The sequence below is a fragment of the Lynx rufus genome, unplaced genomic scaffold (genome assembly GCF_022079265.1).
Source record: "Lynx rufus isolate CCGP_SWC_20201006 ecotype Redwood Valley unplaced genomic scaffold, mLynRuf1.p SCAF_8, whole genome shotgun sequence".
Lineage (NCBI taxonomy): Eukaryota > Metazoa > Chordata > Mammalia > Carnivora > Felidae > Lynx > Lynx rufus.
Window position 1 is genome coordinate 117,499,300 of NW_025814896.1, and position 17,858 is coordinate 117,517,157.

The window sequence follows — 17,858 nt, forward strand, 5'->3', positions numbered from 1 at the left end:
TTATCCTCCCAACATTACAACACCACAAACAGTTCTTAAATAATTAAAGAAGGTCAAAAGTAATACGGAAAATACAACAAGACTTCATGGTGACTCTTCTTTTCTTTTTTTCCCCAGCCAGGGTAAAAAGAAAAATCATATTCAACCTTAGCGAAAAGATTTAGATTACCTAGCAGGAAGAATTCTCTAAAAGGCTTTTAAGTATATAAAAGGGACAGCTCTGAGGAAAATTATAGGACTTCCTTTTCTAGAGAGCCTAAAGTTAAAGCAGTGAGGTTGCTTTTAGTGTGGTAAGAATTATGTAAATGGACATATACTCCTAGTCTAAGTATAGACATATATACTCCTAGAATAAGGATTCTCAAGTTGAGGGTACCCCAAGACCACTTAAAAGTGTCTAATGGTCTAGGGGCACTTGGGTGGCTCAGCTGGTTAAGCGTCCAACTTCCACTCAGGTCATGATGTCATGGTTCATGGGTTCAAACATGTCTGTGCTGACAGCTCAGAGCCTGGCACCTGCTTCAGATTCTGTCTCCCTCTCTCTCTGCCCCACCCCCGCTCATTCTCTCCCTCTTTCTCTCTCTCTCAAAAAGAAATAAACATTTAAAAAAAATTTTAAGTGTCTAATGGCCCATTTGTTTTTATTTAAAAGGAGAATACAGTAGTAATTGCCTTTGGCCTCTTACAATCATCAAATAAAAAATAAAAACACAGACATTGAGAAATTTACTGCAAATTAGAATACAAAAATATTGTTTCTTTCAGATTACGAATTCAAAGAGCCAATATACCCTTAAAAATGACAACCTAGAAGTTCTTCAGTCTTTTCCTCTCATGTTCAAAAAGATGACACTTGAGCCCATTTCTAGATACTTTTGTGTTGAAAAGACTAATGCACGACCACTGTCTTCCATACTTAAACAGCGTGCGAGTAATGCATACAAACCTACTGCTTAGTCAAACTCATGCTCTGGGAATAGAGCATCATACTTCTGAATGTCATTAACCAGGGTTGTCTGGTTGCCATTTTTATTTCTCTGAGTGCCACCGTTACAGTGTTCCCACTTTAACATACCACATCACGGGGACATGTTTACCATATGACTCTTGAAAATGGGTAACATACCACAGAAAGACATTATGACAAGTGCCAGCAATTGTGAGTACACACAGTCTGGTAATGGTATGTATCGCTTCCCACTCAAATGGTCATTTTCTTTCCAATAGAAAAGGCTAAAGAGGCCAAATGACCTCCCTCAGGCCTAGATCTTACACTCGGTAAAAAGCCTCGATAGTAGCACCGTTCCCTAACACCGACTGATTGAAATTTTGATGCCACAAGAAACACATGCTACTACTTTCTAAAAAGACAGAATGACTTCAACAGAAAAGTTTCCAACTTCTATGTTTTCTTATGACTTCCCACACTTCTAAATGCTTAAAATCAGGAATTGAAAAATGAAAAGTCAATGGAAAACAATGACTTGTAGCCAGTGAATCAAACCATTCTAACCTTGTTTAAGAGAGAGAAAGGGAACTCCAAAGACATGGAGATTGTGAAAAAAAAAAATACCCTACCTTTGGGATTCTTAGGTTTTTATTTGAGAACTATATTAAGACCATCCTAACTAATCTCAATTACTACCTGGAGACCTATGAGAGACATGAATTATACAACACATAGCCCATCTCAAATCAATTAGCTGGGTTGCAATTATAAGTGGTATAATGAAAAAGTCTGTGCGGGGAGACAATTCTCCATGGCTCGCTCATGTTTCTGCATGTTTTATGAACAGAGGCACTTCCTGTCTTTCCATGGATGTCTGCACAGAGGGCAACCTTGGAGGACAGAGACAGTGTGTGGGCGGCCGGCCCACACAAAACACAGGCATGCTTGCTGTCTAATACAGAGGTTCTGATCCCTTATGCTCAGGGCCCTTCTCCTGTTAGCATAAACCACTGCGTGTGCAGGTGTCACCCCCTGGGAACGGGGGCTCAGGGAGCAAGTGTAGGAAAATGCTGACACACTGGTTTCTGCTGCTGCTGTGAGTATGAAAGGGCTGTGTCTGAATCAGGAGCCTAAAGTCTTCCATCAGCATCTATGAAGCTGTGGCAACTACACAGGTGGGGTAAAATCTCAGATCCTTCACAGTTCTTGACAGAATGCTACAAACTTAAAATCAGTGGTCTCGGTAACCTTTTCCTCAAATGCTGCAATGCCACCATGTGTCAAAATAGCATATTGCCATTTAAAACATACAAACATGGTTTCACTCAACTGGCTTCTACATTTGAAATTAAAATCACTGAAAATGTGCGTCCGACTTCGGCTCAGGTCATGATGTCACGGTCGTGAGTTTGAGCCCCGCATCAGGCTCTGTGCTGACAGCTCAGAACTTGCAGCCTCCTTTGGATTCTGTGTCTCCCTCTCTCTCTGACCCTCCCCCGTTCATGCTCTGTCTCCTCTGTCTCAAAAATAAATAAACATTAAAAAAAATTTTTTTAATCACTGAAAATGCAAAAGAAAGCTAATCTTTACTTTTGGAAACACAATATTAAGTCTAGGTTGGAATGAATATATAAATACACAAACGTGTGTTTTTAAGGTCCCAGGGTGCACAAAAGCTTTTTCATTTTCCCTTAAACCCTGCTGCTGGCTTTTCTCTCCAAGCCACTCTGATAAATGCTCTATGCCGTGAACTCATTTTAAGATTATCCTTAGCAAATATCTAATCCTAATATTTTCTCTCTGTTATTTAGCACGCTTGGCAATCAGTGAAAGTCAAGTTGGGAGAATAACAACTAATTTTAACACCAGACAATTTAAAACACAGCTGGCGAGGAAAATTTATGGACAAGAGTCAACCTGAGTACAAACAGTCCGTGGTTTTATCACTGTATTGCTTTTTCGGTGCCAGAGCTAACATCCACGACAACTGTTAATCAAGAATTCTCTACAGTTAAGTTTTACCCATGTAAAATTTTAAAACTTTTGTATTCTAAAGCACGCAAACTGAGCAAAGAACGCACAGACAAGTTACCTGGAGCAAAGTTCGTTGTCCCGAAGAATTTAATGACGCCAATTCTCTGGCCTACCACCAGCACGCGATCTCCCAGGTGGAGCTCTCCAGAAGAGCGGCTGTTATTTGCTACAGATGCTGCTGAGGAATTCAAACCTGTTTAATTGGTTGGTGGAGGAAGGGGAAAGGGCAGAAAAAGAGCAGGCGAAAAAGGGGAGGAAAAAAAACAAACAAACTCAAAAAGCATATTAGCCAAAAAACCACTATGTATTCTAACCAGTCTAACTAGTTGAAGATTTCAACATATGATGCCTTTCATTATTTAATTTTTTTAATGTTTATTTATTTTTGAGAGAGAGAGAGAGAGAGAGAGAGACAGAGACAGAGAGAGAGAGAGAGAGAGAGAATGAGCAGTGGAGGGGCAGAAAGAGAGGGAAACACAGAATCCAAAGCAGGCTCCAGGATCTCAGCACACAGCCCAACGTGGAGTTCGAACTCACGAGACATGAGATCATGACCTGAGCCAAAGTCAGAGGCTCAACTGACTGAGTCACCCAGGTGCCCCGTGACACCTTTCGTTATATACATCATCTACAAGCATGGCTCTCACATGTGAGGTCAATATATTCAAAAAATTTTTGAAGGGTTTCCTGAAAAAAATTATTGCCATGGGAATTTAATACACATGGTTCCTGGTACAGTATCCATCCTATCCAGATCGCCCGGGGCACGCTCTACTAGAGCAGAGGCCAGGATGCTTTTTCTGTAAAGGGCCAGAGAGGGAGGATTTTAGTCTGTGCGGGCGATACCGTCTCTGTCACGACGACTCAGCTCTGCTACTGCAGCACAAACGCACGCAGACACAAAACGGGCATGGCGTGTTCCAATACGACTTTACAAAAATAGGTGGTGGGTTGGATTTGGCCCACGCACTGTAGTGTACCAATCCCTATTCTACTAAGATGCTACAATTAGAAACTAATTCATTGGAACTCAGTGTATAATATACATACAGGAAGGTGATTTCAAAGTGAAAATTGCTGTAAGTTTCCAATTACCTCCAACTGATCTCCTTATTAGAAACGAAACCACTCCCCCTCCCCTTGATTCAAACCTAATCCCTGAAATGCCCACTGTGAAACATCGGAAGTCCTAGAGAAAGACTGTCTAGAAAGCTGTTCTGATATAACAGAGAAAAAGTGGGCCCTTGAGGCTTCTCCCATCAGTCCATAAACAGACCTGAATAGCTATAATCTGGGAAGGCAGGGGACAGAGGGTTAATCACACTGCCAAAGGGAGAGAGACTAAAGACATGGCAACAAACGAGGAACATAAACCCAGAGAGAAGGAAGGTCTGGAAAAAGCGCTATACTAAAAAGTCTTAGGCCCTCATAATAACTAATATTTCTACAGCACTTCACAGTTTACAAAGTGCTCTTCGTAGAATTATAATTATAGATAAGATACAAACTCAGAAATTAACTAAGACATGGTGTACCCAGGTAGTCGAGGGCATACCAGGATTAAAGGCCGGGCCCTGCAGTGGGCCCAAGTTCCCGGGTGGGTCCCCAGGCTATTTCATGGCCCAAGGACAGCACATTCAACAATGGGATACAATGACGCTAAAAACACAGACTTCCTCCCCTACCTCTGCCATTCCCCTGGTCTGCTCCTTCTGCTCCCCTGTACCCTAACTTCCCCGTACATCCGCACCCCTCAAATGCAAGCCTACAGGAAAGTGAAATATCTACTCACTCTAAGAAAGTGTCCTGGGGAGATGTTCCTGGGGTCCCCAACACGGGTTTCTCTCATGGATCTCCTATTCTCTCTGCCTCCCTTCCTACAAGTTCCTCTTTCTCATTCCAATTGACAACTCTTTTCATCTACTATTATCTAAGCCTACATACCACTCAAATTTATAAAGAGGGGAAAAACATTAAATAAGTAGGCACACTAGAGCTACTTCTTGTAACAGGCAAAAAGGGTAATTCAAAAACCCAAATCCCAAGTGAAGAAGGCCTTCTATGAATGCGACTAAAACGAGGGCAGCGGGACTGCTGCATGCCCGGTCCTCTCACCTCTGTTCCTCAGAGGGCTGGGCAGAAACGGCTTAAAAGGGTAAGAGCATCTACTCAGAGAATACAGGTTCCAGGTGAACAATTTCAGGCAAAACTTCTAGGTTCTCTGCTTTTACAGTTTCAGCTTGTAGGTGTGTTATGCCAGTGCTACTGCTGAGGGCCCCTCCCCACCACGTACAATCAGTATTTTAAAGAGAAAAAAATCCCGTCATCAACATTTTCTATAATAAAATATTGGTTCAGTATAACTGTTAACAAGCATTCGAAAGAGAATCTGGGAACTATTATGAGGTTCACTGAAAACAATTTATGCCAAAATGGCTTCATTTCCTTTCTGGACGAGGTTGCTATGTAGGTAAATAAGTGAACTGCAACATATTCCATATATGCTGATTTGGGCAAGAAGTCAGCTATGAAGTGTTTTCTATACGCTCACTCGCAGCTGGAGAACTATGGGCCGCACGAGGTTGGGCAGGACTCAGGGCGAGTTAAAAAGCCCCATCAGGGGTACTTGGGTGGCTCAGTGGTTGACTTCAGCTCAGGTCACGATCTCACAGTTCGTGAGTTCGAGCCCTACGTCAGGCTCTGTGCTGACAGCTCAGAGCGTAGAGCCTGCTTCAGATTCTGTTTCTCCCTCTCTCTCTGCTCCTCCCCTGCTCCTGCTCTGTCTCTTTCTTTCTCTCTCTCAAAAATAAATAAACATTTAAAAAAAAAAAAGCCCCAACACAACAGTCAACCTGTCAGGAGAGCCTCTGACCCTCTCGTACATAGTTTTAAACAAGGACTCGAACTTTATATACGCAGATGACACAAAAGTAGGTGAAAAAGCTAATATTCCAGATGTATGAAACCAAATTCAGAGGGATAAAACCTCATTAAATTGCATGAAAATACATGTACAGCCCTATATGGAGCAGCAGAATGAAGAGCACCAGCATAAGGCTCCGTCTGAGCCAATGACACCGTGTGGTCAGCAAACTGCAGGAGCAGCCCTACACTGTACTTGTGCTGCCAGGCGGCAGTCCAGCTCTCTACAGGCTGACCACCAGGGGTCTGGAGACCCGGGAGCATGAGGAAGAGCTGGGATGGAGGCAAACCGTAACAGCAGCAGAGAAAGCATCAGACGGACCTCAGGATGAAGCCCGGGCGTCCCACTTAGAAACCGCCATCAGGCACCGAAGACTTACCTCCCTAAGTCTCGGTTTCCTCATTCATAAAATGAGGATGATAATAATAGTACCTACCCACAGGTTTGTTCTGAGAATTAAGTGAAATAAGGTGTGTAAAATGCTTAGACTAGAACCTGAAATAATAAGTATACAATCCACATTAGTTATTGTTAGGTCTAGATTAGAAAAGAAGTAAGAAAGATAATAACCATACGGTTTCCACATATTTGAGGAGCTATCATAAAGTTGTAAAATAGCCCTTAAAGAGCCAAAGGCATTAGATGCATCAGAAAGGGAAGAAGTCAGTCCAGATAAGGGAAGTGGCAGGGGCACCGGGAGAAAGGCAGGGAGACAGAGGATGCCCACGAAGGGAAGAGGGGTGGGGGCCACGGGAAAGACAGAAGAGGACAAGTAGTTCAATCTGACTGAAGTAAAAGTTTCCTTCTACACATTTAAAAAGAGCAAATCTACTTACAAACAAACCAAGATAAAAAACACCAAGAAAGCCTGGTTGAAAAAGCCATAGATACCAGCACTGGCTCTAGAGGAGACAGATGGGCTTTTGCTCACTGTCTTCTTGCCATTGCTACGTGCATTCAGCTTCTTGGGGTAGCTTGGTTTGTGTTCCAAAGACGATGTAGAGGAGGAGCTGCTGGCGGATCCAAGCAGGGTAACTAAAACAGGTAAAGGAAAAGAACACAGAGAAGGGTGAAAATAAGAAATGAGCCACTAAGATGCTTTTCCAGGTAAATCCCTCTGAAACCCTCCATTTAGCTTCCTCTGTGGATTATCCAGTGTTGAATTAAACGCCTGGTTTCATCCAAACATACGGTAGTTCATATAGACAAGACTTTATAACCCAAGCAACTGTATTTTAACGATTCACGCCGGACGAGGACACTCTTACACAGAAGAGTACTGTCACATCATTAACTGAAGGTGACTACTTACCTATTCTACCCACCACTCTCTCTCACCTCCCACTTTAGATGGCTTAGTAGAATCCATTCTATTTATATTTTAAAATGCTATTAATTTAAGGTTACAAAAAGATAGTATTAAAATGTTTTGAGGGGCGCCTGGGTGGCGCAGTCGGTTAGGCGTCCGACTTCAGCCAGGTCACGATCTCGCGGTCCAGGAGTTCGAGCCCCGCGTCGGGCTCTGGGCTGATGGCTCAGAGGCTGGAGCCTGTTTCCGATTCTGTGTCTCCCTCTCTCTCTGCCCCTCCCCCGTTCATGCTCTGTCTCTCTCTGTCCCAAAAATAAATAAACGTTGAAAGAAAAAAAAATTTTTAAATGTTTTGAGTTAATGAAGGCAAGCAGGAATACTCTTGAATTTTCTACCCATGCTCTATTCACCCAATGATTTGACTGCTGAAGGCAACTTTGAAACATTCTTATGAAGCCATCTACACTGGGGAATTTTCTTTCAGTCTCCCTCTTAATCTAATCAGATTGCTCTCTAATTTAAGTGTACGTGGATGCACAGTATAGGATTTTATGCCAAAACCACGTATATACTTTATGACGAGCTGCTGAAGGTATTTTCAAGGATGATTTTCTACTATAATGATTTTTTCCTTAAAAACTTTAAAACTGAGCCCTTTATAAGCTTTATCACTGTATTATTTTAAAGTTCCATCAGTAAATTAAATTTTTAGAATGGAAGTTATAAAATTATCTTACCATCTTTGTCTGTTACAGGTTTTAATTCTTCACCAGGAGGCAATGAAAGTGTTGATTCAGAAGCACTATCTTTTTTGGAGGTCATTAATCCTACCACATAGAAACAAACACTTTCAGCAAGAACTTTAACATTAAACATGAAAATGTATTTGCTTTTTTGTGTACAGACATCCCTCATTATCTAAATCTTAACCACTTCCGAAAACATGTTGGATAATCAATTCGCAGACAGCAGGGACCAATATTTCAATACATAAAGAGGGGAAAAAATGCATTCTTAGCCTCTCCATCTGAAAACCCCAATTTCCTCAAATACCACTAAAGTCTCTTTTAAACCTATTTAACAATCCACTAAGGAATTCTAAATACAGTAAAACATTTAAAGCACAGGTGCCTAGTTGTTTGACACTTTGCACACTCAGTAGTGTGTCTGCACAATGCCAGCAGGTAGAGTGAACCTCACAGCTGAAGCACCACCGCCACCCACCCACTAGGACTTGCAAACAACTTACAGACTTCACTCATATGCGCGCAAGCCCATTACAACAGATTTTCTATTTAGAAAGTGAACTCTGGGTAAAAATTTTTGCAAATCATGATAGCCACTATTCATCAAAGTGAATGTCAGACAGTAAGAAACTCCCCACTCTCTGCCCTGGGTGCTCTGAACTATCACCACACCCAAGTCTCACAAACAAACTCACTTTAAAAAAGAAAAAGCTCATGAATAATACTTCGCCTTATTCAGACTTCTGTTTCCATTCTCCAGAACCAAACTGTTTAAATAGGAAACCTAATAGACCGCACCCAGTTCTAAATTCCATTAAGCATCCATTTCAGTTCTTCTCACTTAGGAAGCACTGGAGTGAGGAACTATACTCTGAGCATCACAAACATGAGCAAGACCTGGTCTCAGCCTGAAAGAATCTTTTCAATCCAGTATGGTAGATAGATAGGGAGCAGGGATAACTAAATAACTAAAATATGAGGGCATTTATTGATAAGCGCTAACATAGAAAAGGGAGACAATAATCATGGCTACAAAGATAAATTAATGTCTCGAGAAGATGACATTCTGAGATAGGTCTTGAAGGACAGGTAAGACTTCTTCCAGAGCACAGTGGAGGTATGGTCAGAAAGAATTGAAGGTAGGCATTCTAGATGGACAAAAAGAAAAAAATCTTAAAAGACAGGGTCAGGGAGGATGAGTAGCTTGGCTGGGATAAAGAACACTTTGGGATATGGAAGAAGTAAGACCGGATAGATAGGTCAGAGTGAAATCTCAAGGGACGATGGTGCCAGATAAGGAATCAGTCCTCCTGTGGAAGGAATGAGCCTCTGATGGACTTTGCGTGAAAGAGGGCTGGCATGAACAGATGGGGGAACGCTGTCACCCTGGCAGCAAAATTTAGAAGGAAACTGGATGGGCAGAGACAGGAAGCACAGACCAGAGAGGAGTTACTACAACAGGTAGAATGAGGACCAGAAGGACAACAGCAGGAACTGAACAGAGGGGTGGGTAACAGAGACTTCGTGCAAGCACCCCACAGAGAGTTCATTTCTTATTTTTCAGTTTTAAAATATCCATTTGGTCCTTTCTTATTTGAATTAGTTTTAATGTTTATTTCTTGAGCAAGCACGCCGGGGAGGGGCAGAGAGAGGGAGACACAGAATCTGAAGCAGGCTCCAGGCTCTGCTCTGTCAGTACAGAGCCCAACACAGGGCTTGAACTCATGAACCATGAGATCATGACCTAAGCCAAAGTCGGACACTTAACCAACTGAGCCACGCAGGTGCCCCTGTTATCTGAATTTTTGAATTGAGATTTCTGGAGATTCGCATGTAGTTGTATGAGTAATACAGGGAGATCTCTTGCATACTTTGCCCAATTTCCCCAAATGTAGCCAGGATACCAACCAGGATACCAACATTGATACAATCCATGAATCCTGGGGCACCCCAGTTTTAACCACACTCATTAGTGTGTGCTCATGTGCCCATGCTCACACATCGCTTGGTTCTTTTTTACATCCTCATTCCTCTGAACTTTCTTTCCACTTGTTTCAAGAATTAACCTTAATTCATAGAGGATGGTTATAATATATTATTTAAAGCCTTTATCTGTGTCATGTCTGTGTCATGTCAGGGTTGGCAACCTTTGATTATCTTTTTCCTTGACAGATGTTGAGATTTTCCTGGTTTTTCATATTTTGAGCAATTTTAGATTGCATCCTGTACATTTTAAATATATTATGTTGTGGGACTCTGGATCTTGTTTAAATCCTATGCAGAATGTTTACCATTTTGTTTTAGCAAGGACTCAACCCAGTTAGGTTCAGGCTGGACATCCCTCCCACCTTCTGGACGCTGTGCTTCCAATGCCAGTTCAGTTTCCAAGGCCTTTTGGGATCCTTCTCATAGGTTGTGCCATCCAGTAGTGTCTGGGACCTGGGCAGTGGTCTACCCTGGAGACCAAAGCCCGTGGTCAGATCCACACGTGTACAAGTTGAGAGTAAGCCCAGGAGTTCACACCCAACATTTTGAGACCACTTTCTTGAGCTCCCTCCTCTCCACAGTCTCCCTGACACTTTCCTGCTCCTGGAGGCACCCCTTCCTGGTATCAGGGCAGGGTGCCTAGGCTTTAGTTCCCTTGCTCTGTCATACAGTCTCTGGGGACTGACTCTGCCTCTGGGGACAAGCAGTGAGTAAAAAGAAGACAAACTATTGGAGAGATTCCATCCCTATTCCTGGAACCACAGTTTCTCTGGTGAGAGAGAAGGGTCTTCCTCCCTTGGGGTTTCTGGTACCCGGCCACCCACGGCTGCTACTGCACCGTGAAGGACTGCCTAGGGACTGGGGAGGGAAAGAACCAAAGGAATATTTTAAAAAATCTATCTTTTTTAAAAAAGGGATTTCCTCCATTTTCTGTCTAGTAGGGGACCCCCAGGGCTTCTCTTTGGGCTTTCTTCCCATAATGGCTGTGAACTTCTGGGTTTCAGGTTTAAAGGATACCATTTACAAGTGCATCAAAAAGTATGAAGTACCCAGGAACAGACCTAACAAAACTGGTACAAGATAGCTATAGAGAAAATTATAAAACCTTCCTGAGATATTTTTAAAGGACCCAATTAAATAAAGCAATATCCCAAGCTTATAATTAAAAGACTGAATATTGTAAAGATGTCAGTTCTTCCCAAACTGACTTATGGTTTAAAATGCAAAACCAATAAAACTTCAGCAGATATTTTTTAAAAGAAACTTAATAGCTTACTCTAAAATTTATATGGAAGTATGACTTACAAGGATCCAAATAGGCAACACACTGTTCAAGAATAAGGTAGGAAGCTTTCCTTTACTAGATATCAAGATTTATGTTTTTACTAGTTATGAAGTCCACTACTGACACAGAGATATTTAAATAGCTCAATGGAAGAGAGTAGAAAGGCCAACCAAATTCTTGGGCAAAATCCCTTAATCACAGTAGAAAGCCTTTCTGCTTCAGCCACTGATAAGTTAGCAAGTACTTACCAAGGGTCTATTTTGTGCTATGTACTACTACAGTGAATACGAAAGTACAAAACACTCTCATAGCCCATTTAAAGTTTAAAATTTTGCTGAAAGAATAAAAGATCTGCACAAATAAAGCAACTGGAGGAAAAGACCCAAGATAACAAAGAATTGTGTGGTATGGATACAAGTGTACACAGAATTAGAGAGAATGGAGACACCAAAGTGATCTGGGTCATCAGCGAAGTTTTCTTGGAGAAACAGCATCTGAATAAAGAGGTAAAGCACATCCAGGACCTCAAAAGGCATGAGTCAAATTACTTCACCCAGAGAAACAGCACGAGACAAAGTATGGAGGGAAGAAGGAAGACAACATATGCACAAGACAGTGAGACATGAAACCACAGTTCACCTATGGAGGCAGCCAGAGATCCCATCGAATACAGGAAGGACTCAGAGTCAGAATATTCTCTGATTAAAAGAGAAGGCACTAAAATTCTTGAATAGGTGAGAAACATAAAGCTAGTTGTGTTTATAAGGATCTACTGGAGGTATAAAATCTAGCTTGGAGGTTACATTAGCCAGTGATGAAGGTTTGCGGGTGGTAGGAAAGAAAGGAACAAATGTATAGTATTCTTGTCAGGAATCGAAATCATAAACCATGACTGATGTTTAAAACCACGTGAGATGTGGGTTTTATTAAATTCAGGTTCCACAGTTATCTAACACAAAAGGGTGAAGCAAGCTAAACATAAGGCATTCCACAAAAGAAAGAAATATGCTGAATAAAAGATTTAACTTTCTGGCTTGACCTACCAGTATTTACTTTGGACGTTACATGAGCTACATCAATTTTCTGGGACCTGATAAGAGGCACAGCTTTTGCAGAGGTGTGTACTATATTCTTCCTTCGATCTTTTGCTTTACTGATCTTTGAAAGAGGTGCAAATATACCTAAGGGAGGAACAGAGAGCTTGAGTTAGTGCTAAACAATTAAAAGCATTTCCAATAAAGGGGCAAGTACAACCATTTGATAATATAAATGTTTAAGTTCTTTTATAGTGCCTATCGGGAATCCTGTAGGGAGAGACAGGAAAAAGAAAGACACAACACTTACCCTCAGAGAGCTTACAATCTAGTTGTCAAGATGAACAACATACACAGTAATTTAAAAATCACATAAAAGATGCATTATCAGGTATTATGTGAAATTCAGGGAAAAGAGAAATGAGTGAAGGTAATACTTGTCCATCATTCCATCATAACGATTTCTGACTAGGCTACTGGCAAATAATAGTGCACTTCAGAGCATACAAACTATTCATCTGTGTCACTTTGTGTCTCCTTTAGGACATATTTTCCCCACATGACAGCTTTTTATGCCCTCGTTCTATTTCTCTACCAGACTGTACACCTTTGGAAGATGAAATTCAAACATTATTCATTTCTGCATTTCCCCACTGTACCTAATTTCAGTGCCTTACACATAGTAGGGATATAAAAAATACTCTCCAGTACAAAATATAATCTTCCCAAAAGGCCTAGCCCTCAGCTCCTGACAATCATAAACAGCACAGTGCGTGCTTGGGAGGGGCGGCATGTGGGGACAGAGGGAGGGCCTGCGGATCTGCAGCGGCTCAGAGTATAAAATTAAATTTAAAAAAGAGGAGTTTATCCAGGCAGTGAAATATCCAGTATAAATAAGTATGCATAGACATTAGAGATAGTGTATAGACTACAAATACAAAGATTATCTGGCTAAGACATTTTAAATGATAAAAAAAAGTCATAATATGTATATCACACTCTTCCATCGGGTGTTTACAATCTAATAAAGACATACTGTGACCAAAATGTAATATGTACATTAAAAATAACTTTTTTTAAAATGGGTCTGTAGAAATGCTCAAGACTACCAAAAGTGAGTGTTTTGTTAATAACCAAAAAGTGCTAACTATATGCCTTTTCCGCTAATCATGAAATGCTTTCCTCCTTGGGATTCTGTATTACTTTCTCCTGATTTTACTCTCTTCTGACTTCTCCACAATGTTCTCTCTTCTGTCTCCCACCTAGCATATTTTCCTTGAGTTTCTATCCTTTTCTCTAAGCTCTTTTCCTTGCCAAATACACACACACACACACACACACACACACACACACTACAGTGTGATAACTATATCCAATTGCCAAGGGTTGGAAGACAGAAATTATTTTATACTCCAGAAATGTAAATTTGTACAATATTAATGGAAGACAAAAATTCTGACCTAATCCTCTTTGTGGCATTAATTATAAAGAAATATTTATACTTAAAGATGATCACAAAGGTTACAAAAGTTACATTCGTATAAGGAAAAATATCGATAGATTTGTGAAGCCAAAACAATTTCTAGTTTACTGCTATGATCCAATTACACTTTTGGAAATTAATCACAAAAAAGAATCCAAATGTGAGGAAAAGACTGTATCTGAATGTGTCATCATTACAATTCTATTCATAAGTAGGAGAAAACGATTATTTGGCAATGAACTATTACATCACCATCAAGAAGTGAAATAATACAAATTGTAAAGAAATACAGAAAAGTATGAAAATTAAATCAAGTAAATAAACATGAAGTTACATGTTTGATTATGCTATGGTTTTATCTGAAAAAAATGTTATGTGTGGATATAAAAAAGACTGTAAAAAACTAAAAACCGAAACATACTTATGAGAGCACTCAGACTATGAGTTATCTTTTAAATTTGTCATTAATACCATAATAATGTTGCTTAATGGATGGTTTTTTCTCAATCTGAGGAAAGTTATATGGTTTTTCTTCCAAGGTCTTAGTAGAAAATTTCCACATATTATTTCACATAATACTTTTAAAAAAATATTTAATTTCATTGCTTTAATAGATTTTTATAGCATATAAAACCTCACCTATATAGTTCTCATTCTTCCAGTTTTCCCAATTGAATAAATCATTTGGGAGAACCAAAATAAATTTAAAGCCATGACTGGCTGCAACCAAAGCCCACAATGCACAGAGAATATGGGCTGATGTATCTATTCAGTAACTCACGCTAATCAAAATACTGGTGGGATTTTTTCCCAAATCTCAACATATAACTGTAAAACTTAACTACAGTGAACACGTAGGAAGAATTATTTTTTTTTAGGAAGAATTATTTTTAAACAGAAGATAATAGGTTTCTAGATCAACATGGCCTGTTTTGTTTTACCACAACTCCTGCCAAAACTCCACTGAAATATTAGCAAGGAATAAAAATGATACAAACTCTAAAGAAAAAAGAAATGATAAAAAGGAGAAAAAATACCAAAAGCTTCCAAAGAAGCTTCCAAAGGTGGGGGGGGGGGGGGGGAGTCAAAAACAGAAGAAAGATTTTGAAACTTCCCCACAGCAACACTGGAAGCTCAAGATAATAGCTGATGAGCCAATGGCCCGGGAGCCACATCCCACCTGCCACCTATTTTTGTAAAGTTCTGTTTGAACACACCCACGCCCATGTGTTCACACACTGTCCACAGCTGCTTCTTCACTACAACAGGGCAGCTGAATACTGCAAACAAGACACTGGGTGGCCCTCAAAGCCTAAAATATTTACTTGGGCCTTTTACAGAAAAAGTCTGCCAAACTCCATCAGACAATAGAGTATAATTTTCTACATACTGACAGAATATGAGTTCCAACCTGACATTTCTTATCCCGTCTAACAATCATATAAAGTGTGAGAGCAGGAATAAACACATTTTTAGGATGGAAGGTTTCAAAAATGTATCTCCCACACAACTTTTGTCAAAAAGCTACTGGAGGATGTGCTCTACCAAAACAAGTAAGTAAACTGAGAAAAAAACTGACTTAGAATAATAAAGAAAAAGACTGACTCTTTCCTCAGAGTATAAAGTCAATAAATGTCTAAAATTGGAAAAATCAAGGGCACCTGTCTGGCCTAGTCAGTAGAGCATGCAACTCTTGTTCTTGGGGTTGTGAGTTCAAGCCTCACATTACACATGGAGATTATATAAAAATAAAATCGGAAGGAAGGAAGGAAGGAAGGAAGGAAGGAAGGAAGGAAGGAAGGAAGGAATTAAATAAATAAATAAAATTGGAAAAATCAGGAGAGATTCATATAAATATCTTATTTATAAATATAAATACTAATATCAGAAGATACAACTGAAGAAGTTGAAATAGTTCCTGCCTCTAAAGAGCAGGACTCAGGGTCAGGGAAGAGCAAGCCAGGGAAGGATTTAACTAATGTTTTTAATAAACTTTATGATACAATTTGACTTACTGAACTAGGTACATGTATTCACTTTGGTAATTATTAAAATTATTAAAATACATAAAAATGGTATTACCAAGTATTTTTTTAATGTTTATTTATTTATTTTTGAGAGAGAGAGAGAGAGAGAGAGAGAGAGAGAGAGAGAGAGAGAGAAGCTGAGAGACAGGGAGACAGAGAATCCCAAGCAGGCTCCACGCTATCAGTGCAGAGCCCAATGTGGGACTCAACCTCACAAACCATGAGATCTGACCTGAACTGAAAACAAGAGTCAGTGCTTAACCAACTGAGCCACCCAGGCACCCCAGTTTTGCTAAGTATTAAAATTTATTATAAAATTTTCATAATTGCCAAAACTTAGAAGCAAACAAGATATCCTTTAGTAGATGAGTGGGTAAATAAGTTGCAATATATCCAGACAATGGAATATTATTCAGTGCTAAAAAGGCATAAACTAGGAAGCCATAAAAAGACATGGAGGAAACTTAAATGCAAGTTACTCAGTGAAAGAAGCCACTCTGAAGACGCCACGTTCATATTGTATAATCCCAATGATACGACATTCTGGAAAAGACAAAACTAAGAAGACAGTAAAAAGATCAGTGGTTACCAGGCATTGAGGGGGGGAAGGGATGAACAGGCGGAGCACAGAGGATTTTTAGGAAGGTGAAAACACTCTGTATGATACTGTAATGATAGAGACATGTCACTAAACATTTGTCCAAACCCACAGAATGTACCACACAAGAAGTGAACCCCAGTGGAAACTATGGGCTTTGAGTGATGATAAAAAGTCGGTGCAGGTTCATCTATTTTAAGAAACGTACCCTCTGATGAAGGGATTTTGGTAATGGGGGGTGGCCACACATGCATGGGAACAGGGGATACACAGGAAAATTCAGCACCTTCGTCTCAATTTTGTTTTGAACCTAAATTGCTCTAAAAAAAGGTCTCAAAAATTATTATAAAATTTCTACAATTTAAAAAATCTAGGGGCACCTGGGTAGCTCAATCAGTTAAGCATCCGACTTCAGCTCAGGTCATGATCTCATGGCTCGTGAGTTTAAGCCCCGCATCATGCTCTGTGCTGACAGCTCAGAGCCTGGAGCCTGCTTCAGATTCTGTGTCTCCATCTGTCTCTGCCCCTTCCCTGCTTGTGCTCGCTCTCTCTCTCTCTCTCTCTCTCTCAAAAATAAATATTTTTTAAAGTTTTTTTAATAAATAAAATAAAAATAAAAAATCTAATATATGCTAGAATGAACAGATCAGTTGAACAAAAAATCCTGAAACCGATGATAGCATTTATAAGAACTTAATTTATAATGAAGGAAGCACAAGCCAGAGGAAAACTGATAAGAGAGAGAGGGGAGAAAAAATAATAATAACTGTTGCTGAGAAGAGACAAATTCTTCGGCTTCTGCTTAGGGTTCTTCGGCTTCTGCTTAGGGTAACCCTATTTTTAAATCCAACACATGATCATTGCCCTGCCCAAAACTCCCCTTTAAGCATGTAAAAGGGACAGAAGCAGGTCCTTGGGGTATCCAGCTTTGTCCTCATCAAACATGCCTCTCCTTGGGATGATGAGATCTGGGGGCAACATGCATTCTGTTACAATCTAAGCATTTCCCATGAACCTGACTGACATCTTCCCTGTAGGTTGCTAGCAGTTTTGCTCTTGCCTTCAGTCTGTTTGACAGTTACCAAAATTAGCCAACAGAGGAAAATTAAAATTAAATTCTTAACTCCACCCAACTAACCAAATACATTCCAAATGGGTTAAATAACTCAGCGTAAAAAATTAAAACATTCAAAAGAATAAAATATATAATTTTAAATTAATCCTTGGATTAGGAAGAAGTATCTAAGCATAAAAGCAATGTAAGAAGTTATAAAGAAAAAGTCTTAACTACATAAAACTTTGTGCCAAAACACTGCAAATGAAGTTCAAAGGCAAATGAAAAACTGGGCAAAACATCTGTAATAACTGTGAGAATTTAATATCTTAAGTATGTATTTGTGTTTCTAAAGTTTTTAAAAACCCACTAATATCTCAATCTCAATCATTTAGTAAGCAAGTAATACGAACAAGTATTTCTGGGCAAT

General features: G+C 39.9%; 1 protein-coding gene across 1 annotated transcript in view; it reads right to left on the reverse strand.

Annotated features, from left to right (window-relative positions):
- The window catches only part of CLIP4 (CAP-Gly domain containing linker protein family member 4), a 65,949-nt gene that overhangs the window by 18,558 nt on the left and 29,533 nt on the right, over positions 1-17,858 (reverse strand). Inside the window, exons 9-12 of the mRNA XM_047069420.1 lie at positions 12,276-12,413; positions 7,953-8,042; positions 6,798-6,941; positions 3,042-3,176 (exon numbers count right to left, since the gene is read on the reverse strand). Of these exons, the coding sequence (XP_046925376.1) occupies positions 3,042-3,176; positions 6,798-6,941; positions 7,953-8,042; positions 12,276-12,413 (507 nt within the window). The remainder of the gene's footprint in view (positions 1-3,041; positions 3,177-6,797; positions 6,942-7,952; positions 8,043-12,275; positions 12,414-17,858) is intronic.